The sequence below is a fragment of the Globicephala melas genome, chromosome 9 (genome assembly GCF_963455315.2).
Source record: "Globicephala melas chromosome 9, mGloMel1.2, whole genome shotgun sequence".
Classification (NCBI taxonomy): domain Eukaryota; kingdom Metazoa; phylum Chordata; class Mammalia; order Artiodactyla; family Delphinidae; genus Globicephala; species Globicephala melas.
In genome coordinates, this window is record NC_083322.1 from 33,047,289 (window position 1) to 33,071,226 (window position 23,938).

General features: G+C 36.9%; 1 protein-coding gene across 1 annotated transcript in view; it reads right to left on the bottom strand.

Annotated features, from left to right (window-relative positions):
* Window positions 1-3,010: 3,010 nt before the first annotated feature.
* The window catches only part of TES (testin LIM domain protein), a 47,599-nt gene continuing 26,671 nt past the window's right edge, over window positions 3,011-23,938 (bottom strand). Inside the window, exons 3-7 of the mRNA XM_030857608.3 lie at window positions 13,161-13,413; window positions 11,647-11,982; window positions 10,464-10,679; window positions 9,887-10,045; window positions 3,011-4,262 (exon numbers count right to left, since the gene is read on the bottom strand). Of these exons, the coding sequence (XP_030713468.1) occupies window positions 4,074-4,262; window positions 9,887-10,045; window positions 10,464-10,679; window positions 11,647-11,982; window positions 13,161-13,413 (1,153 nt within the window). The 3' untranslated portion in view covers window positions 3,011-4,073. The remainder of the gene's footprint in view (window positions 4,263-9,886; window positions 10,046-10,463; window positions 10,680-11,646; window positions 11,983-13,160; window positions 13,414-23,938) is intronic.

The window sequence follows — 23,938 nt, forward strand, 5'->3', positions numbered from 1 at the left end:
AAGGTACCCCAGGGTATAGGTTGGTTTTGCTATTTGTCTGAAGGTCGAGATATCCTGGGGGGAAGTATCATTGAAGAAAAATCAATAGCATCCTTCAAAAATGTCAGCATAAAATGCCATTGAAAACAATATAAAAGGTTAATGATACCTTGCTTTGAGGTTTCAAAATACATTATCAGATTAAATAGAAGCTACAATGGCATGTTGTCCCCGTGAAGAGACAAAATAATTAGCTAAAGCTATTTAAACATGTAGTAAATATATGAAAAAAATCTATTAATCAAGCCAGAATGTGTTTCAGGTTGTTTGATCAAAACACACCCATGTACCCCTTTCATATATGTGAATATTCAGTACAGTCGTCAGAGTTGTCATTGAACACTTCAATCGGGAGACGTCAGGGAGGGGCAGGGCATATCTAGTAAGAATTTGTGGTAAAGTGCTATTTTATGGAGACATTGATGGAGTCATAAGTTTTCCAAGGAATTAAGTGAATAGCCAGAAGACAAGTTCAGATATGCCAGGGCATCTTGAGACAGAGGCTTAATGCTGATCTTGGGCTGTGGTGTCTCTTTGGTAACCATGGTGAAGCTGGATGAGCTTAAACACTGCATGTTGAAAATTCCTTAAGAATGAGTCAATAATGAATTTCTTGCCTTTGGTGAAATTGGGCTGAAATACTTCAAAGTCAGATTTGGAAACCTGTGCTTGAAGACTTCAGAGTCACAGAAGTTTCAGATAGAGTTCATTAAAGGAAAAACAACCCTCATCCCCTCATTTCCAAAAAAATTTTTAAAAAATAAAAAAAGATACCATACCAAAAAGTATGATGACTAGAGTCTCTTTGAGTAACTTGTATTTCTTAAAGGGATTGGATAACCAAATCCACTGATTTTTCAAAATTACAACTGTATTCAAAGGTTAAGAGCAAAATCCTTCTGCTTAGAGATGAACAGGCTATGTGCAGATTCTGTGAATGAGTTCATGATTAGTCATTCTAACATGTCTGATTCTTCCAATAAGGATGATAAATGTATTACTTCAATATACTTTAGCAACTGATGTGTCAAAATCTTCTTTTGAACTTCCTGGGTCTCAGGAAAGAAATATCTCCCTTCTCTTTCCTCATCCAACATTGTTATTCTCAAGTACCCACGGCTGAACAGGGGAATAAGAGAATCAGAAGTCATCATTATACCTTTTAATATCCAAGATGTTGGCTTCTGCAGAAGGGAAAAAGGCATTTCTTTTCTTACTGTCTGTGGTGCCTTTATCATGGTTCATATTCTGGTATTCTTTTCCTCCCTGTCTAGTCCCTTTCAGGGTAAGGGTCTCTCAACTGCTAACTACATAGACATGTTAGTCAAATGCCTGCTATATTGAGTACAAAAAATGGATAAGCTATATGTATCTGAAAAATAGAACGTAAATGAGATTTGGATGATAGAAATTTCTATTTATTGACCCCATAAGAAATAAGTAGACCAAAAGTTTATTCTTCATTATCTATTTTTGAAGGAAAAAATGCACACATTCAGATAGAAATATTTATTACTTTCCTATCTTTTCCCCATTGCAAAGGAAGGATTTAACTCTGGCGCCAGTACCAAGTAAGCCATTATCTAGAATTGAGGTCAATGCAGAATATAAAATGATGGTGGAAAGTGAGGCGGTGAACATATCCTAAGGGCTAGAGGAAAAATAAAAATTATAGAATCTAGTAACCATCTTACACTCTTGTTAAGTGCTTATAGGACAAAGTATTTGAAAAACCCCTTTAAAAAAAATCTGATTAACAATTAAAAATGGTGCACATTCTCTTGCATTACATTTCATTACAGTTCATTCTGTTGTATTAGAAGGCCAAACTAAAACTTAGTCAGGGTAATGAGTCAAAACAAGTGGTTCTGTATTTCTCAGGCAAAGTAGTTTATTCTTTTAGGAAATGCCTAATAGACACGCAATCAGTGTCTCAGGTAGTAAGTGATGGATTTAGTCAAATTTCTTGAGCCTCTACATCTCCAAAACAGCCTGATTCAATCTCAGCCGCAGGAGAGTGCAGGCTGCGCAGGCAGACATGTGGAGTAGGCCTGTTAGCATGCAAAGAAATTTTTTCAATTTATTCCCACTTAGCCATGTGTGGGAAAATTAAGTTGTTCAACTTCATGGAAAAGATGGAAATATATCTGTTGCCATTTGAGATAAGGGTAAAAGAGAGAAAGCATAAAGTGATATTTATAGACAATGATGGATATCTGTGATATCTGTGATAGTATGCAGGATTAGAGTACTTCTTAGATAAGGTGATGTGTTCAAGACACTCTTTTCATGGCTGGGGAAGGCACAGTGCAGAGGGAGTAAGTGCAGATATCTGTATGTTAGTGAGTGCGGGGTAGGGTGGGCCGGGGGAGCTGGCTGTGGAATTTAGGAGAAGCGCTATTAGCCAAACAGACATGAGCTGAAAAAAATAAAAGTCAAATTATTCTGGGTATGTGTCAGAGAAAAGTGCTACTCCTGCTATGACAAATGCTTCAGAATAAGAAGAAAAGAAATCTCATGACCTGCTAATATTAGGAAGAATGAAGTTAAAACTATTCCACATTTGCTTCCCTTTTCACAATAGGCTGCCATGAAAAAATTCTTAGAAAACCAAACAGAGTTGCAATTTGAGTATAAGAGTAATACTTGTTAGACTTACCTCAAGAAAATACAGCTTTCCCAAACTTCAATTAAAATGACATTTTTTTCCTGAAAGAAAAAACTCGTGCATGACTTGAAAACCAACAATTTAAATGCTTTCATTTATTATAAAGTTTCATAAAATTTATCCCTTCACCATAATGAAAAGCCTAGTTTCTGTCCTGTTTTGTCAGAAGTAGCCTTTATGTGGGGGGTTATTTTTTTATGCTTGGAAACACCGCCCCCTGCTGTAACAAATGCTTAATTGCAGAAGGATTTTTTTGCTCTGAAATGAAAAGGATACGAAGAATAAAGATACAAGTACTAAAGTGAAAGAGACTTTATTTTGAATAATAATATACATATCATTCATTCCATTTAATTTTCATAGTGCATAGCTATGTATGGAAGTATATAAGGCAGAATTAACATTAGAAATATCTAAGGATGGAAGTATACAGGCAAAGAAGGCATTTGATATATATCCATGAAAAGGCATCATAGGACAGTATCCATTAGAAAAGAAAGAAAACCATGCAAAATGTCTATCCAAACCACAGCAGGCAAGTGCAAACAATACAAGTTATAGTTTCTTGGATACAAAAGTATGCATGTTCTTTGGATTGAAAGCATAATATAAAGGAGTGGCTTGGCTTTTACGTCCAAGCCAAAAATCATCTATAGAATTAAAAAGTGTGGATGCCACATGTGACAATAAAATATTCAAGGCCACAGATGGAGGTCATCAGCTTACAAAGAGAATACTGAGAGGCAGAGCAAATAAAAAAAATAGAGATATGCGATAAAGCCACCTCTGCCTAAGTTAGGAAATAGCAAATGCATAGGCATTAAAATGATAACGGCTCTTCATACTATGCTGCATTTCTATTTTCTCCGTCAAAAGAATTCATTGTGTATCGCTACAAAATTCAGTGAATATGATGAGGCAATAAACGTAGAACCTTGGCATTAGGGCAAGTTTAATTTCCTTTTCATTTTATACAAGAAGTGAAAAAGAATATAGAACATGAAATGCTCATCTTTCCATTCAAATACTAACTTTTAAATGTTTCATATATACTGTGTTTGGCACAAAGGGGGCAGGAATATGAAGAATGATTAAACCCAAGCTTCCAACTCAAAAGATTTTACATCTGGAAAGCCAAGAAAAGGGAAAACTCTTTACCATTTTTAAAATCAAATGCTTAAAGCAGGTTTTAAAAATTGATATGAAAAATTTGATAAGGAAAAACATCAAAGAAAGATACTGAACAAAATCTCCTGGTTTCCTTTATAGTTTCTTTTTTTCCTTTTGTTTTTCTAAATTGCATTTTACAGTAGAAATGCAGACCACTCTAGTTAGCTATGGCTCAATATTACTTGGTACCCTCCTCTTAAGACATCATCTTCTTACACTCCACTGAACAGAAAACCATCCCTTCTACTGGCATGAACTTCTGCCCAATGAGACACTTGCTGCAGCAGGAGCACAGAAAGCACTCTGTGGACGCGTGCCAGCTGAAGTTGTTATAGGTCACCCGCTGCACTTCAGGATCAATGGCATTGTGGCATCCTTGACATACCTGTTAAGTCAGTTATACAAAGAAGAAAAGAAGATGAGAGATCGAACTGTGATGGTAACATTTTCATGTTAGAACAAACTCAGTGCATTGCTTCAGATGGCAGATTAAACTGAGAATGACAACCTCAGAGATATACAACTGAGAATGACCTTCTTCTCGTTCACCTTCATAGCCAACAATTGTTAATGGGGGTCTATATGTGGAACACTGTGAGAAATAACAGTTGAAGTCCAAACAGGACTCAGTGCTTGTAAGATATCCCCACGGCAAAAAGTCTTGACAGCAAGTTCCAAAGCAGTGTGTTTGGTTCTAGTGTATTCTATTAGATTGTACATTAGCAATTATAAAAAAAAGTTTTATGATTTTTCCTATACTACCAAATGCTGACAAGGATGTGGAACAATAAGAACTCTCATTCATTGCTGGTGGAAATGCAAAATGGTTCAGCTAATTTGGATGACAGTTTGGCAGTTTCTTAAAATTAAACTTACTCTTATGATACAATCCAACAATCATGCTCCTTGGTATTTACCCAAATGAGTTGAAAACTTATGTCCACACGAAAACCTGCACCTGGATGCTTTATTTGTAATTGCCACAACTTGGAAGATGTCCATCAGTGGGTAAATGGATAAATAAACTATGGTACATTCATACGATTCAGAGCTAAAAAGAAATGAACTGTCAAGCCTTGGAGGAACCTTAAATGCACATTACTAAGTTAAAGAAGCCAATCTGGGAAGGCTACATACTGTATGATTCCAACTATATGACACTCTAGCAAAGGCAAAACTATGGAGAAAATAAAAAGATCAGTGGTTGCCAGGGGTAGGGAGTAGGGGACAGGGAAGTAGGAGAGATGAACAGGCAAAGCACAGAGGGCTTATAGGCCAGTGAAAATATTCTGTATGATACTGCAATGATGGATATATGTCATTTGTCCATTCTATACATTTGTCCAAACCCATGGAATACACATCAACAGTGAACCCTAAGGTAAACTGTGGACTTTGGGTGATTATGCTTTATGTCCATGTAGATTCACCCTTGTTAAAAAACGTACCACTCTGGTGAGTGTTGTGGATCATGCTCAAGGCGATGCATGTGAGGGGAGTAGGGGGGATATGGGAAATCTCTGTATCTCCTTCACAATTCTGTTGTAAACCTAACACTGCTCTAAAAAATAGGCTTAAAAAGAAGAGATTTTTTGTCACTCACTAAAGCTTTGAAGTGGTAATTTTACCAGTCTTACCTATGACACATGAGATTATTAACACCACTAATTTCTAGACAGTAGTAGATGAAAATCATGTTCAAAGTAATTAAGGACTCAGTCAAAAAGTACTGACAGTGTTTGAGAATAATGAGTTTGCACTAAAAATATAACTTGTAGTTAACTGGCTTCTGTCATGTCATAATTTATGTATAATCTAATATCATGGAACATTAACACTTACATTCCATATACCATTCAGTGTACATGTATGTTATGTAAAAATAAACATATGACATACACACATCCATACCCACAAACACACATAATTTTCTTCTTTAGTTGGACATGTATAGAAAGAAAATGAATGAATAACTGGCAATATTACAGCAGAAAACAAAACTACCCAGTTGAGAGCTCCAAAACACTAGATAGTTCATATGCCTTCTTGTTTATATATATTATAAATCAATGTGTCTAAAGTTTTTGTTTTAAATATTTTATAACAAATGAAGAAACCAACAAGATTGTCCAGCATTACATCAAAGTGACTAATCTTCCACACCCTTGGTATCTTAATGTGATTGTCAGGAATTCCTGAGAGATGAGGGTGGGTGGGTTGAGGAAGGTCATTTAGCCTAAGCCTTCTTACTTGAAAAGACCTGAAAGTGTGGCTGCCACTCAGTGGGTGAACTGGCTTAGGGTGTGAAGTGAGGCCTTGTTATAAATATTCACTTCAGACCTGCAATATACTTTCCATATTTTTTAGAACTACAAGGCTTCTAATTACAGAGATTGTAGCTCCTTAATTCACAGGTTATGTCAACCAAATCTTCCCTGAGAAGCAAGGGAGATACTCTCTTTGCATTATCGATCCACTATTCCTGAATACAACAAAAATGAGTGTTTTGATTACAAACATACTCCTAATTTGTAGCTGCACCATGCAAGCAATTGCTTTTGTGTATATTCATTTTTTATAGCTTTGTAATTCATTTAGAATGTTGCCCTTTGTTGTTTTCTATATTTCATATTATTTTTTCAATATTTTAAAACTTGTTTGTGTACAATAGAAGTATTTCACACTCAAGTTTTTATTCCCTTGATTTTAGACCATGATCTACCTTCTTTATCTCAGCCCTCTCATGTTTGTAGATCTTTTTATAATTTTTCAAAACTCACATTTTCATTTGCAATTAAAAAAAAAGTGATAACTACTGTTCAACTGCACGTAAAATTAAGGAAATTGTTTTGGTAAAAAAAAAAATAATTAGCACGCTGAATGGTATAGGAATTTAGGGTTTGTGGGCTTCATGAAATTTAGTTTTATTAATAATTTGATTGCCATTCATCCCAAAGTCTGACATGATCCCAGGTAAAAATTACCAATCCCTCATTCTTCATAGATCTGAAAGCTGCCCAGGTCCCAACCAAAGGTCTGGAGACTCCAGGACCAGTCAGGGAGATGATGTACTTCACCACTTTCTGCTTGGCATTAGATTTTTCCTGGATTCTTTTTTTTTTTTTTTTTTCGGTACGTGGGCCTCTTAACTGTTGTGCCCTCTCCCGTTGCGGAGCACAGGCTCCGGACGCGCAGGCTCAGTGGCCATGGCTCACGGGCCCAGCCGCTCTGCGGCATGTGGGATCTTCCCGGACCGGGGCACGAACCCGTGTCCTCTGCATCGGCAGGCGGACTCTCAACCACTGCGCCACCAGGGAAGCCCTTTCCTGGATTCTTAATTAAACCACTAATAATTCAATAAGTTCTTATTTCCTTCAATCCCTCCTACTTTTTATTTATTTGTATACACAATATAAAATTGATAATGACACTTGATGTAATGTGCTCTCTAGCAGGAGGATCCTGTGAAATCTCAGAGATGTGAATTCTGGGGGTGGCCATTTGAGACTAGAATTCCAGAGACTATGAAGAGACAAACTAAGTTATTTCTCATTTTCCTCCTTCCATGTTAATTTTTTCCTCAGAAAAGCCCTGTTTTGAATTGGGTTCTTGGCTTCAGGTCTAAAAATAATTTGTATTCTCACTCCTTTTTTTTTTTCTTTTTAAGATTAAAAGATCTAAGCAGATCAATTCCCTGAACTAGATAATCTTCCAATTTTTATATCATTTAGCATGTTGCATGGGTACCTCTCTTTGCTATCAGCTAAGGTTTATTCAGGTGATGGATAGATATGTTCATTTTAATATTAAACAAATGGCAATAGTGTATCTTACTGAGAAAGTAAACCTTCTAAAAGAAATCATGCCATATTATAAAGCTAAATAATTTAGAGATTCTCATTCTCTTTTTAATCATATCTGTGGTTATTCCTCTCCAATGATTATTGCAATGCAATGGAAAGAAGCTTGTAACAATAAAGGAGCTTCATCTGTTTACAGCTTTGTTCTATAAATATCTGAGTACCTACTGTGTTGTTCTAGTGTTGGAAATAGAACAGAAAAAAAGCAGACAAAATCCCTGCCCTCATGGAGTTTACATTCTATTCCTTGAAACCAAGGTAACATACCCCTGTAATGTGTAAAATACACATTATGATAATCTTCTTCTGTAGAGAAATTGTTGCAACAACATTTAGAGAAGCGTTTTTTTTTTAGCTAAATGACGTATCAGGCCATATGATGATTCAACATCTTATCCCCAGGTATAAGGAAGGTCCATGTTGACCCCCAAAGCAAATGAGAAATGTTAAAACACAAGTCAGTCACTCAAACATTTCCTAAGTACAAACACTGAGGGTGTGAAAATAAAGAGGCAAGCTCTATCCTCCAGCTGTTTACAGTCTGGTGGAAGAGACAGATGAATGATATTAACAATTACACACACGTGGGCAAGCATACACAGAGTCCTGTGGGAAGAGAGGCATCCAGCCTAGCCAGAGAGAAAGGGGTGGAGCTTGGGGTAGGGAATCAGGAAAGGTGTTCTGAAAAAAAGTTAAGCCTAAACTGAGTCTGGAGGAATGCGCAGGCACAGTTCAAGTAAAACAGGGAGGGAATTCCCTGGTGGGCTAGTGATTAGGACCCAGAGCTTTCACTGCCGCCGGGGGTCTGGGTTTGATTCCTGGTTGGGGAACTAAGATCCGACAAGCTGTGTGGTGTGGCTAAAAAAAAAATTATAAATAAATAAGTTAAAAAAACAACAGGGACTAGGAGGACATATCAGACAAAGGAATTAGTGTGAGCAGAAGACAAAGCACAGTGTATAAACTATGAAATGCAGGTAACTTGGGAAATGTATGATTTGGGTTAGATAACTAGTAGAAATGGCTGGACAGATAAGAAGGGGCTGGATCTATTAAGCAAGGCTTAATGATCAGATTTTCATTTTAGAAAGATTATCTTCCATCTTTATGGAAGGTGGCTTTGAACAAGAAGAATGGAAGTGGGGAGGCCAAATTTGAGGTCACTACAATAATCCAAACAACAAAAAAATAAAGATCTGAAGTAGAGTAGTTGTAACTGTGAGAATCTGAGATATATCGATGAGGCAGAGTTGATAGAAGATGATAGCTGACAGATTATATCTGGGGGCAGTGGGTAAAGGTTGAAAACTGGCACTGACACCAAAACTTCTTACCGTATTTTCATTGTATCATACTCCGAGAACTATACATAATAAATATGTCATTTTATTCCTTAGCTAGGAGTCTCCTCTACTTGATAGCTCAGGGAGATCTTTAACTAGTACTTATTTATCTGCATATAAAGTAAACATCTATCCTTTTAATACCCCCTGGGTTATAAGCTTTACCACATATGGCCAACTCTTTCTTTATCTACTCTTTATTTATCTATCTCTGGGCAATCATTCAACAAAAGCTCTGTGTAAGCAGGGTGTATGTGTGTGTGTGTGTATATATATATATATATATATATACTTTCACATTAAATATTTGAATGTTTGGCTCATGCAAATAAATATAAATATGCAAGTCAAATTTTGTTATATATATAAATTCAATGAGAGTTTAAGAAATAGGTACTGTACAATCTACAGGTAGCAAAAACAAAGCCACAGTGGGTGATCTGGTAACAAGAACAGAAATATAAACATTAAAATAGAGCTAAAGCAATATGAAAAGCCCCTAAATACCTTAATTTAAGTGAAATCTGATCTGTATGATGAGAATCAATCAATCTCACTCCCATTAAGGAACTTTTTTTTGGTGGGGATTTGATTATCAAGTAGCAGTTTATAGTGTAAACTGCACAGGTAGAATCTTGAGGTGGTTCATCCTAGTCAGTGCATGTATTGTTTTGAATTACCTGGATTTTAACACCCTATGGTAGGAATCACGTGTTTCCTACTTAAGAGTAGTGCTCTCTGTTTCTCCTTTGTAGGAGGCTTAAATAAGGCAGGTCAAGGCTACCACATCCCAAGATGTCTCTTACCACAGCGTGGTTCTTCACATAGCAGGGCTTGCACACGGGCTTGTCATTGACCATCACGTATATTTCCCCAGCTAGGATGTTGTCACAGTCAAAGCAGCAGAAGTGTTTCAGATGCCAGTTCTGGTTTTCTGCCTGGGTATACTCATTGCTGAATATTAGCTGGGAAGAGGATAAAAATAAAAGATCAATCATGTTTTTTCCTTTCTACTACAAATAACCAAGCTAGGTTCTTTAGACCAATAAGGGATTTAGATCCACAAGGAATATCAGTCAACTTTTTGGGGTGTGAAGTCTGAAAACAACCGAAAGCTTGAACTTGGGTGATCATTTAGTTTAGTTCAAATCAATCTTTTACGTTTCTGGACAGAATTTCATTAGGTAACTCAGTTAACATGGACACTCAGAATGACTGAAATTTAAAGTTTTTTTCATTCAACTTCTTTGGATATAAATAAAGCAACTAATGCTTGGTTAATTCATCTTACCTTCTCGCTAAGGGTGGCCTGGTTACCATGGTGGAGAAACCATAGATGGGTGCAAAAAGGAGCCTGCATTTAGGTGGCCCCAGAGAACATACCTCATCACAGCCAGCACACCGGGGTTTCTCACTGTCACAGTAATGTCTGCCACAGTACAGCTTGCCATTCTTCCAGAAATAAATCATGTCGACCAGGAGTTCATGGCACGTACTGCAGACGAAACAAGCTGGGTGCCACAGTTTATCGTAGCCGGCCCTTTCAGCATAGATGGCTGGGTCTCCTTCCTTCATACTCAGTGTGCAGCAGTAGCAGGACTGAAAGCGAAACCAGCCAAAACAATCTAGTCATCCTAAGACTGGCATTTCTCATCAACAGTTTTAGTAGGAATTCAGAGAAACCACTTTCAAGAGAAATAATTTCTACTGAAATCAGTAATTTGTCCATGTAGGCAATATGGTGTTAGTATTTGTGAAAAGGAATCTCTAGGCTTTCTCCAGCTTCTCCAAACCTAATTCTTGCACCCTTATGTGTAACACAGCACTGTTTTCTGAATTAAAGCTGCTTATGGAAAAAGGCTAATAGTAATTTTCACTTCAATTTTAGTAGTTCTCTCAAAAATGACTACTTTAGAAATTATTGTACTTATTTTTTCTTTTTTTTAATACAGGACTAAGCCTTGTTGGTTGATGTGCTAACGGGATCTGTGAGAAACACATTACAGTAAGTTTAGTTCTTATTTTTTGTTCATCTGTGTCACAATTTGCTTCTACTTTCAAGGCATTAAAAAAAAGACTTCAATATCCCTCTCTAGAGAGACTTTTTAAAAGTATGATTGACCATATATCCACATAAATTTAAGTTTGAATTTTAGGCATGTTCTCACAAGCAAAACTGAATTAACCTAAGCATGTATTATTCTTATTTATGGGAAGAGATAGACAATTAACATCAAAATTATGTTTAGAAACAGACTCTAGATTGTATGTTGTATTCCAGCACGACACCAATGCTGCTATGTATACATAAAACTCACAATTATCTTCGGCAACAGATAATCAGAAAACCTGGCTTTAGACCAAGGCTTCAAACATGGTAGATAATTCTCTAAAATAAGCCTAAACTGAATTATAATTCAATTTATTTCCCTCATCTACTCCCTTTTGGAAACAGAGTAACTGTATTCCTCCCCGTCGACCCCGCCCCCCCACCAGCCATTCAAAGAAATGGAATGAACCTGTAAAATATACCAATTGGCCCAACATGGTGACTGTTATCACTTACATACTGAGTTCTTTTGTGTTCGGCTGATTTGTCCTCCATGGCCCCTACCGCTGTCGTGGTGCTTCTATCCCCTCCAGGAATGTATGTTTTATTGGGCCCTTGAGCGTTCATGTCACAGGGTAGTTTGACATCTCCTACTCCCAGAGCCTCGCTCTTATATTTCTTCACAAACTGCTCCATCTCCTTCACCTCTTTGGGAGACAACTCATGGCACTTTGAAGGGTCCTGGTCATGAGCAGGAAGTTGCTTTGCCAACTGCTTTTTCCGGTACTGCGCCCCCTCTGAGCCTGCCACTGGCTGCTTCTCTTTGGGCAGCATCTGCATGTACTGCCTGGCCTAGACCACAAGGAGACCGGTGTTAACTGGGAGATGCCTTGGCCATCATATAAATGATATTTTACAACACTCATTAGAATCAAAATACTGAAGAAAGAAGTCAGTTTTATCCATTACTAACAATTGATCTTCATAATATTAGTATCTTGAGACGTTAACACGTTAAAAATGGTACAATAAATAGACTGAGGTCAGTAAAAATGAACACATTTTTCTTCATGAAATTAAAGCTTTTCTTTTTTCCAGTTTCTTTTAATGTTTACATGTGCTAAAATCACTTTGCTGTACACCTGAAACTAACACAACATTGTAAATCAACTATACTCCAATAAAAATTTTAAAAAACAAACCAAAAGGGCTTCCCTGGTGGCGCAGTGGTTGAGAGTCCGCCTGCCAATGCAGGGCACTCGGGTTCGTGCCCCAGTCCAGGAAGATCCCATGTGCCGCGGAGCGGCTGGGCCCGTGAGCCATGGCCGCTGTGCCTGCGCGTCCGGAGCCTGTGCTCCGCAACGGGAGAGGCCACAACAGTGAGAGGCCCGCGTACCACAAAAAAAAACCCCAAAAAACCAAAAAAACACAACTGTATAGTTGCAAGAGAATACAATTTTTTAGGCAGCATGTTTAGAATGGTCTAAGGATCATCAGTATTTTCATCACTATAAGAAAATGATATCACAAGATTCACTCTTATGATTTAACTAACCTTCTTAAAAGATTTCCAAATGTCTCCTCTAGTTGTTGTATTAGTGGAAGTACCTTGACACAAAATTGCATTTTTTTGCCTTACATAGTAAAAGAAATATAGTGTTGAACATCTTTTGAATTATAAAAAATGAAAGAAAATTCTATTCTTTAGATATTCTTAACTATCTTAAGAGAAATCTTCTCAAGAGTAACATAGAAGTTACTAGATTTATACAAAACATCTGTTTTTCATTTAATTATTGAAAATGTCAGACCATTTCTTTGAAAAAGTTAACACAGATTATCTAGGTAGTCAAAAATTTTATGAGGTATCTAATCTTACTTTCAAAAGACCAATAGGAGTTGTAAGTCAAAGTAATGGGGACCCCAGAAAAATAATAGACCTGAGGTCGATTAGGGTCACTAAAGGAATTGCCCTAAGTAAGTAGCCCATGAAGTTTAATACCGGGACTTCCCACCCCCTTATTATTTACCAATGCCTGATTCTGGACAGGAGGAGCCCATTCATAGGTAACTGTGTTGATGGAGACATTCTTCTTGGCAGCAACTGGATTGGTCAGTATCATAACATTGCGTTTATACATGGGAATTCCATCTGATTTTAGCTTTGCAATCAGGGTGGTATACTTGGTGTCTTCAAAAAGTTTCCCCACTTTTCGATCCTCTTCATTGCTCAAGAGGACATCATGCTCTTCTTGGCCACACTTGCAGTTACGACATATTTTTCTATAATTTTGCAGATAAGTAGGCAATGATTAATTAGATCTAATCAGTCATACATATATAGTTCAAAATATACTTTTACAAATATTCCACATAATGGTATGCAAAGTCAAGTCTTGGGTAGGGTGAGGAGATTACAAGTAGCCATCCATAAATTTAAACAAGGAAACATATAAATGCATCTTCGCTTTATAAGACTTTGAAAAAAGTTAGGTTTTGATTAAAAAGTGCATGCTCAAGGGGGCATGTCTGAGGATAACCCCATCTGGTATTCCTCATTCTCTCAACCAGATATATAAATAAAACAAAATCACCAAAAAACTATCAGAGTAAGCAGCTTCATATTTTACTGCATGATAACAGCCATTGCCCATGGGTTTTTGTTTTTGTTTTTGTCCCTAAGTGAGAGAGAAGGAGGTTGATATATCCTTTTCTGATCAAGGACGGTAATCCAAGATTTAGGTTTAGCTTTTATCATTTCCTTTCTGTCCCCTTTCCAATTTCCTTTCCTCTCTTTTCTCATGTTCTATTTCCTTTCTCCTTTCTCTTTCCTTCCCTTTCCTTCCCCCTTCTTTTATTTCTTCAAACACGTAGTGATCACCTATCATGCGCTCCCTTATGTATAAGAAGACAGATAAAGTCTCTGGCCTTCTTATAGTTGAAGGACACCGACTCCCTTCCCCAGACTGGTCTGGCATGTAATCTTTCATTCATGCAATGTATATGAGTGTCCATGTGCTAAGCAATGAACTTGATAGTAGGACATAATAGTGAAAAAATTAGGCCCAGTCTCTGACATTCTAGAACTTACCACCTGGTGGGGAGACAGATATTAAAAAATGCACACACATACAAACACACACACACACACACACACCTATAATTGCATTTGTGAGAAGAAAGAAAAGTACAGGATACTTTGAGAGGGTATAATTTTTTTATTTGTTTCATTTTAATTAATTAATTTATTTTTTTGCGGTACGCAGGCCTCTCACTGTTGTGGCCTCTCCCGTTGAGGAGCACAGGCTCTGGACACGCAGGCTCAGCAGCCATGGCTCACAGGCCCAGCCGCTCCGCAGCATGTGGGATCTTCCCATGCAGGGCATGAGCCCGTGTGCCCTGCATCGGCAGGCGGACTCAACCACTGAGCCACCAGAGAAGCCCGAGAGGGTATAATTTTGACTTAGAACTGGTGAGGAGAGGACTCCATAAGAACATTACTCCATAAGAAAGTGACATTTACGTTGAGATCTGAAGGATGTGTGAATTGTGTATGTGTGTGTATTTGAGAAGAGGTAATGAAAGGAGAAGAAAAGCCTCCAGACATTCTGGGTAGAAAGAGTATTTGTGGTGGTCCTGAATTAGGAAAGAGATTGTGCCCTTAGGTCCCATGATCAGATAAGTCTGGTATGACTACAGTGAGGTAAGTAAATGGGGTGGTGACAAGGTTGGAGAGGTAGGCAAGCCTGAGATCATGCAGGGGCTTGTAGAAATTTGGCTTTCATTATAAGAGCTATCAGGAGGCACAGAAGGCTTTTAAGTAATGGAATAACATGATTAGATCATTTTCAAAAATTGTAATACTTGTCACATGGAGAATGAATTAGGGGTAGACATAACTGAAAGTAGGGAGACCAGTTAACATGTCAATGGTGCATCCAATTTGCAATGGCAAGGTTCTAAATAACAGAGATTCTACTGCTACTTCGCAAGTGGAATTTACAACTTGGATGGTTATTGTTTTGGCCTGGGTAAGATGTGTAATAGCTTGGACTAGATTATTTGATGTTGGAGATAAAAAGAAAGGAACAAATTTAAGATATCCTTGAATGTGAAACTGACTAAACTTTGTGCATATAGTGATGGTGAAGGGAAGGTCCAGTCTGTTAAAAAATGAACCCAGGTTTCCAGGATGAGTAAGTTGGTGAAAGGAATTAATTTCTTAGATCGTAAAAGCAAAGGAACAGATCTGAGGTATGGGGCAAAAGGTTGGTGAAAGTTATCCAAAACTGAAATAATAAGTTTGAAATGCCTATGAGACAGGGTAAAGATATCAAGTAGATTACAGGATATATAGATCTAGTGTTAAAAACTGTAGCCTGATAGAAAATATAAGTTTGGAAGTCAGGGAGTTAATTGAACAGGTCACTTTCACTTCCTGGGGGAAGAGCAGAGGAAGAAGATGAGGACTCAGGAAGGAGTCTGGTAAAGGAGCAGAAGCTGGAAAAGGTGACAGAGGAAAACAGAGGAGTAGAGAGACTTTGTGGGGTTAAAAACATATACTGGTACTAAAATACAGGGCAATGATAGCATATAAGTTAAAGGGAGGAATCTGAGTTTTAAAAAAACATTCTAATGTCCTTATATTGTTCAGGAAGATACTGAAGATATAGATTAACATTAGAGGTTAAACATGTATGTTAAAATATCTAGATAACTAAAGAAATAAATGTAATTTCTAAACTAAAAGAAAAAGGAATGAAAGTATAAAGATGTAATTAGTCAAATAAGAGAGGAGAAAAAAATAAACGGAGGCAATTAGGACATGCAGAAAGCAAAAATTAGATGGTTGATATAACCCAAGCATATCAACAGTCACAATAAATGGACCTATTTCTCCAGCTGAAAGATGAAGGCTTTCAGAAGGATAATACAACAAAATTAAGCAATATGCTGTCTGTAAGAAATGCTTAAAGTTTAAACACACAGAAAGGATGAAAGTATAAAGATGCAAAAAGATTAACCAGGTAAATGCCAACAAAATGTAAGTTAGATACCTATATGAATATCATACAATTAATGCTTTTTCCTTTAATGACTAATAAAGAGAGTCACTTCATTGTAACAAACATTTAAAAACACTTCTATGATATAACAATTCTGAACTTAATACAACCTAATAACCTAACTTCAACATATATAAGCAAAAGTAACAGAACTATAAGAAATAAATGAACAAACCCATCATTATGGTGAGAATAAAAAAATTAGAAATGAATATTTGAATAACACAATTATCAAGCTTGATCTAACAGACACATAAAAATATCATATCCAGTGATTGGAGAACATATATTCTTTTAATAAGTTATTTGAAACACTTTGAAAATCTAAAAGTCTACTATGCCATAGAGCAAGGCTCAAGAAATGCCCAAGGACACATCATCAACCACATTATCTGAACAGAATGCAATTATGTTAGAAATCATCAGCAAAAATGTAACTACAAAGTACTTTTTTTAAAAAGCCTCTTAAAAAATTCAATGTTGAAAGAAAAAATCACAATAGAAATTAAAACCAAAATCATTTTAGGAAAAAAGAAAGCAAAAATATTACTTCCTGAAACTTGTAGAACACAACTAAAGGGATGCTGAGGAGGAAATTTATAGTTAAGGTATGCTCAAATTAGAAAGAAGAATAAAAATTAATAAGCTAAGTGTTTAATTCAGGAAGTTAGGAAAAATTCAGACTAAACCTAAAGTAAAAAAGAAGGAAAATAAAAATAACAGCGGAAACTGATAAGATAAATGTTTGCTTCCCGTCAGATATAGGAAAAGGATTCAATACATTTCAACATTTCTTCTGATTACATTTTAAAGTAATTTTAGCTGTAGAAGGGAATTAGGATTTTAGAAAGGGTTTCTGGAAAAAAAAAAACCCACAAGACTCAGCATCCATCACACTTAGTGCATTCATTTTAGGATCTGAAGCAAGAAAGCAACCTTGCCATTGTGACTTCATTCATTTTGTCCTGTTACTAACCAAAGCAGTAAGAAAGTTCAGAGAAATACAAGTCATAAGGATTCATCAGAAAGGAAGAAACTAAACTGTTGTTAACCACACATGCTATGACTGATCATATAAAAATGTATCACCATCATTAAGAGTTTAATAAGTCTTAAGGATTTAAAATTAATATAAATCATTGGATTTCTCTACATCAGAAAATTAGCAAAAAACAAAACAACTAAAAAACTCTTTGCCAAATAACACATTATTAAATAATTATTGATTTTTGTGTCCTGTTTTCTTAAGGTGAGGTATGCAAACTGAAAACATTAGATCTGATTTATACAGTCCCAGAAAGAGAGAGAAAGAAAGAGACAGAGTGTCAGAGATATGAAGGTAGAGAGGCTAAATACTTGCCTTGTGCACACACTAGTCAGAATTCTTTATTTGGTAAGAATTCGCTGAAGAGTTTGCATATTCCAATTCAGCTATAAAAGACTCTTACATCTGGTTATCTCATACTTCCATCTAGTGGAAAGGAGCATACTATTCTACTACAGTATGTTCTTCATTCTTGTTCTTCGGTTAACAAAAACAATATAATTATACATAAAACTATCACATTGCTTTTGGATCAAGTTTTAAATCACACCTTCCTGAGGGTAAAGAGGTGGGTTGGGAATTTAGTTCTTAATATAGATAAATAGATCCTTATATGGCTGTGAACTATGGCATGCATCCTAATATTAGCAAAGTGGTTCACTAAAGAAGGAAGTAATAATTTTACAAGGATGTGATGAATACTGGAGTTCCTTTGGAAATGTTTATTATCCAGTTCTACACCAGTACAACATGTATGCTATGAAATGAGGGGAGTTAGATTCTAGAATATGAAAGACAAATAGTAAAAGAGTAAGTGAAATAAAGCCTGCGGGCTTTCTAAAGCATGAACTATACTACGACAAGCTGTAGCATGGTTAAATAAATTATATTTACTGTGAAAATGTTATATAAAAGAAGTATATTAACCAGTGATATAATAGCCATCTCTATATTTTTTCTTATTTTTCATCTTGGCTGTTCTTGGAATATTTACATTCTGAGAAAATCTATATTCCCTGTCCACCCCTTCACCCACCTGAAATACCTTTATTAAAGCAAGAAAAATCAGGTTAAAACACTACACCAATAGCAGCAGTGATGAGGGAAAAAGAAGTAGCTAAAGAAGTCAGACTATGCCTGATTATCAGTTTTCTAAGTGGGGAAAACCTATGATTGACTCATGATAGTTTTGAAAATCCCAATATATTATTAGCCTCATCTGCATCCTTACGCCAGCATGGTAACCTGCAGTAACAGAGCACTTGGCAGGAATGTGACTCAAGAAGGGTAGGATGGTTCTTTTAGTCAGAGTTGTCATCACTGAAGGAGCTGGAATGACCACATCCCTTCCAGACTCCTAATACCAGAGCTCCATTTCTACAATAAAAAGGGACAGCTACAAACCACTAGGCAAGAAATAAACCCATAAAATCTGGGCCAGGTGCCAAGGGCTATCCATGTGGAAACGTGTGCCATCTACTACTTATCTAGGTTTAAAAAAATGTTTTAAATCCTTTTCTTGGGATTTTAGTCTATAGTGTTTATATTTGAATCTCCCATATTTAAGTTAAAATTATTTTATTTTTAGAAATATCATTTAAGAACTTTCAAAGTCATCTGGAAACTAGCCAATAAATTTATTAAAAGGAGAATTTTGTTAAGGAATTAGGGAAGAAAGAGATACCATTATCTTTGTATCTAAGAGAAGGCGTGAGGATGAGTGGGACATTTATAATATATTTAATTTCAGTCTAAAATAACCCAGATTCCATCCCTTTTAAGAAAACAAGGAACTTTAAAAAATTGGTTTTATGCCAACCGGAAACAAAACAAAAACAGGGCTTAGGTGAGCTCAGTATCCATGTGCTAGGGGCTATGTTTGTAAGGTTTGTAGAGTATCTTTCCTCAGATGATTCACACATAACTTCTGATGATATATGTAGACTTAAATAGTTTATTTTTATTAAATTTATTTGAGCTATTCCAATTCAATAGCAGTTTGGGGGAGTATATAACTCAGTTCCCATACTTAGCACAGTTGTCTTACCTCTAAATCTTCTAAACTGCCCTAAAGCAATTCTCCCCAAGCTCTCCATGGGATGTTAATTAAAGTTGTGTGAAGGGAAAAAAGGGTGGGGGGATTCTGAGTTAAGTTAGTTTAAAAGTCTTTTTTATGACTTTCTAAAAAAGATGTGAGGGTAGACTGGTAGACTGGGAAGCTCTAAGATGTGGGAGGAGGAGGGTTATTTGTACTAAAAAGTTTTTGTACAAAAATGTTTAATGCTGTTAACACATACACATGCAAAGATTAATATGCATAACAAATCAGAACTGTGTTCTCAAAATTTTACATTACAACTTCAGAGTTCTTGAGTTAAGTTCATGAGAGAGAGTACCAAAATTTACCAAAAGCATTGCCTCAGAAAAGTAGATAGATTTACAGTTTCAAGCTGAAAGCAGTCAAGAAACTATCCCTCATCTCCTCAATAGAGAAATTATTTTTGTAGTACTATTTGTAAAAATTATTATTTTTCCAAGGCAAGTAGTAGCAACTGGAGTGCTTTGACATGCTGCCAGCAGTCACAGTGATTTAAAGGAATGGTCATGGCACTGCTATAAACCAATAATTTAAAAGAGTTGGAAGCTGCCCTTTTACAACAGGGATATACATATATGGACTTAAGCGTGGGCCTCTGTTATAGAATTCAGCGCAAGCATTAATCCATTTATGGTGGGGAATTTTCAGTTTTCAGCCAGCTCTAACCCAATCAGAAATTCTCCGGACAGATGTATGCTATATTCAAGTAACACTTTTCTTGTAAAATGTAACTCTTTTATTGGAAGGATTTATCAAGGATAAGACAAACAAATAATTATATTACTTATATGATAAAGAACCTGTGGTTCCAATGATATGAAATAATTGGCTATAAACTCTTTGATATCTTAGGTTTCTGCCTTGCATTTCATAAATATTTGTTATCTCTAAATATTACTTGAAAGTGTGCCCAGAAGATAGTAGCTCTTATGTGATAAGTATCAGGTCTCCTCAACCTTTTATTTTTCTCTGGTCTTGTAATTACTGGTGCACTGAAAAAAAAGGAGAGCTCACAGTTAAAATATTATTGTCCACCAAAATGTCTATGCCGCAAAAGTGCCACATGTAGGGTGGATAGTCTGGTGCAGTCCACAGTTCACTGGGCAGGAGAGTGTAAAGATGGTTCTGAGTTTCTGTTCTATCCTGTAGAAAGGCGGTGATAAGGAAGGTTTTGGCAAGTTTTGGGTCCAAATTCCAGCTCTGCCATCGATAAGCCTTGCTTAGTAAGTTATTTAACTTTCTTAGTCTTTGACTTCTTGTATATAAAACAGGAATACTACCAGTTATCTCAAAAGGTATTATAAGGATTAGGTACAATCAGGTAAATAAAGCGATAAGCAGAATTTTAAGTCATCCCATGACCTTCACCCTTCACCCCTGGTGTTATTCCTATTATTATGTTACTTTATATGGAAAAGGGGAGATTATCCAGGTGTGCCTAATCTAATCACAAGAGCCCTTAAAAAATATTGTTTTCTCTGGCTGGGAGCATGAGAGGAATTCAGAGAGATCGAAGGTGCAGAAAGGATTCTAAGCAATGTTGTTGGCTTAGAAGATGGAGGTTGCCAAGTGCTAAGGAATGTGAGTGGCTTCTAGAAGCTGAGAGCAGCCACTGGATGACAGCCAGCAAGGAAACAGGGACCTCAGGCCTACAACCACAAGGAAATGAATTCTACCAACCTGAGGAATGAGCCTGGAGGCAGATTCTGACCCCAGAGTTTCCAGATTAGAGCTCAACCTACCCAATGCTCTGATTTCAGCCTTTTGGGACCCTAAGCAGAGACTCCAGCTAAGCTGCCTAGACTTCTGATCTAAAGCGTAAATGGATATTGAGTTAATTAACAGGTGTTACTTTAGCCTGCTAAATTTGTAGCAATTTGTTATGCAGCAACAGGAAACTATTGTAAGTGTTTATTGGTGTGTGACACAGAAGATGTTCATGTATTATATTTCTTATTAATAACTAACAGGCTCAAACAAGTCATTTTTAACTCCCTTGGGTTTTAGTTCTTTGATCTGTAAAATGAGGTTTGGCTAGCTAAGTTACGAGTCCCACTCTAAACTTCCATACATCTAACAGTTCATTTTCAGCTTTTTACAACTTTCGAGACACACCTTGAATAGACAGTCATGCCTGTTGGATCTCTTCCACTCACTCTCTAGATCCATTCTGCACAGACCCTGTGTTGTGCCCTAGGAGGCTGACCCCTAAGGACTGAAGCAGTGTGTTACCTTGTCCCCAGCAATGGAAAGCACCAGCAGGAAGTCCAAGTGATGAAGAAAATGAGGTCTTAGTATTTATTTCCTGGCTTCCTACAAGTGTACAAGGTGCTAAGGGGGGAAATGATTTACTTTACTTGGGAGTGTGTGGAAGCAGGGACAGAGGGTGCTATGGACTGAACTGTGTCCCTCCCCAAATTCCTATGTTGAAGCTGTAACCCCCAATGTGACTGTATTGGGAGACAGAGCTTTTAGGAAGTAAAGTTAAATGAGATCATAAGGGTGGGGTCCTAATCTGATACAATTGGTGGCCATATAACAAGAGGAAGAGAGAGATCTTTCTCTCTCTCTATGTACACACACAGAGAAAAGGACATGTGAGGACACAGTCACAAGGTGGTCATCTACAAACCAGGAAGTGGTTCTGGTGAGGATGCTTTGATCAACCATGCTGATGCTTTGATATTGGACTTCTAGCCTCCAGAACTGTAAGACAATAAACTTCTGCTGTTTAAGCCACCAGTCTATGGTATTTTGCTATAGAAGCCTGAGCTGACTAATACAGGGAGTAAAGAACTTCTCAGAGATAGTGCTTGGGCTAAGACTTGAAGAGAACAGGAAGGACTTTTTGTTTCCAGGTGGTGAGATGTAGGGTCTTTCCAGGCAAAGGGAACATGAGGCAAGGCACAGAAATTTCAGGAAACAGCATGTGTCTAAGTAGTTGAAGCACAGGTGCCTGAAATGGGAGGGGAGGCTGGAACAGTAGCAGAGGCCAGATATTGAGGTTTAACAACAAAGGCCAAAGACTTCGCTTAAAGGATCAACTCCAGTGGGAAAACACTGAAGGTTCTTAAGCTATTGGGAAGTACATAATAGTATCCATTTTCAAAAGGCCATTCTTGTGGCTGCATAGAAGGCCAGACTAATAACAGTGAAGAATAATTAGGCTCTGATTTTCACAATGTGCTCCATGAGGCCCTAAGGGTCTCAGAAGTCCAGGGTCACCGTGAAGATGGAGGAGGAAGCTAAGTGGACAGGATCCTGAGACCCCATGTCCACTTCAGTCCCAGCCCTGAAGTTCTGTGGCCCTGGACCAGACCTGGAATCTTTGTTACACTCAGGACAACCAGCCTTAGAAAGTCTGTAAAAGGTCTTCAAAGACTGTACTGAAAATGGCTCATCTGGAGGTAAAGGCACTTACCCTCAAGCCTTCCAGTTGTGGTGAAAAGGTCAAGGAATTATCAAAAATTCTGAGAAATGTGTCTGGAATGCCAGGAATAAGACAGCACTACTAAGTAACACCATTTGGACAGACTATATAAACCCAAGTTAGATTAGAGGCCATGACAAAGCCCTAGTCTTTTATGGCTCTTAGCAGATTCTCAGACAATACCCAGGTAAGGAGATGAGATTGTGTGGAAAAATTAAAATAAATAAGTGATTTTCATGCCATAGATATCTGTTCTTATCTGACATTTTTATCTGAAAATATCAGATGATAGTTATCTACAATACAAAAATAACATAGAGCAAATAAGAACTACTATAAACTAACCTGCTTTAGAGAAAAGACGCCATCACTTAGGAATGAGCTTTAAAAATCTCATCAGCAGTTTTTGGCAAATGTATAGTCAAACTAAAAAGAGTGTATTTTAAGACTGTGAAGCAAGCACTGTGCCCAGCAGAGGGCAGTGCAGCTCTCCACAAAACTCAGTACAAATGAGAGTCACGCTCACATTAGGAGCTGAAATATTCTAATCCATGAAAACTATTTTGTGTCTAGTGACTTTACCTTTCTAAAACGTGACAGACATATTGACAAACTGCTATGTCCCTTGAAGAGGCAGCACAGGAACAGCTATTAAAGTCCTGTAAATTTGAAATTCCCTGGAACATATTAGCTCCTTCCAGATAAAGAACTGTATCATCATTTGGGGAGGTCTAAGGTTTTCCTTTGCCTTCACTATTTAAAACAACTGTCTTTGTTTCCTAAAACTTACTAAATAAATGAGCTTTTAAAAGAGCCTAATATCCCAAATTTTATTTTACATTCTCCTTTAACTTGCACTGTATACAACCTCAATAGCTGAGGACATTTTTTATTCTAGAGCATTTCCTATGGAAATACGCAGTACAAAAGTGGCTCTCAAGTAAGATTCATTCCAACAGGCAGCTTCCATCCTAATAATGTATGGTTGATCGTTTTAATATTTTTCTTCTAGCAATGTTGTGCTAATTCTAACTTTGAACAGACTTATAAACTACTATTACGGTCTTGACAGCCGCTGATGAACATTTATGTTCTTCAAAAGAACAGGTTTAAAATACCAATTTTAGGTTTATATGATGTATGATAATATTTTTTTAAAAACATGCAAA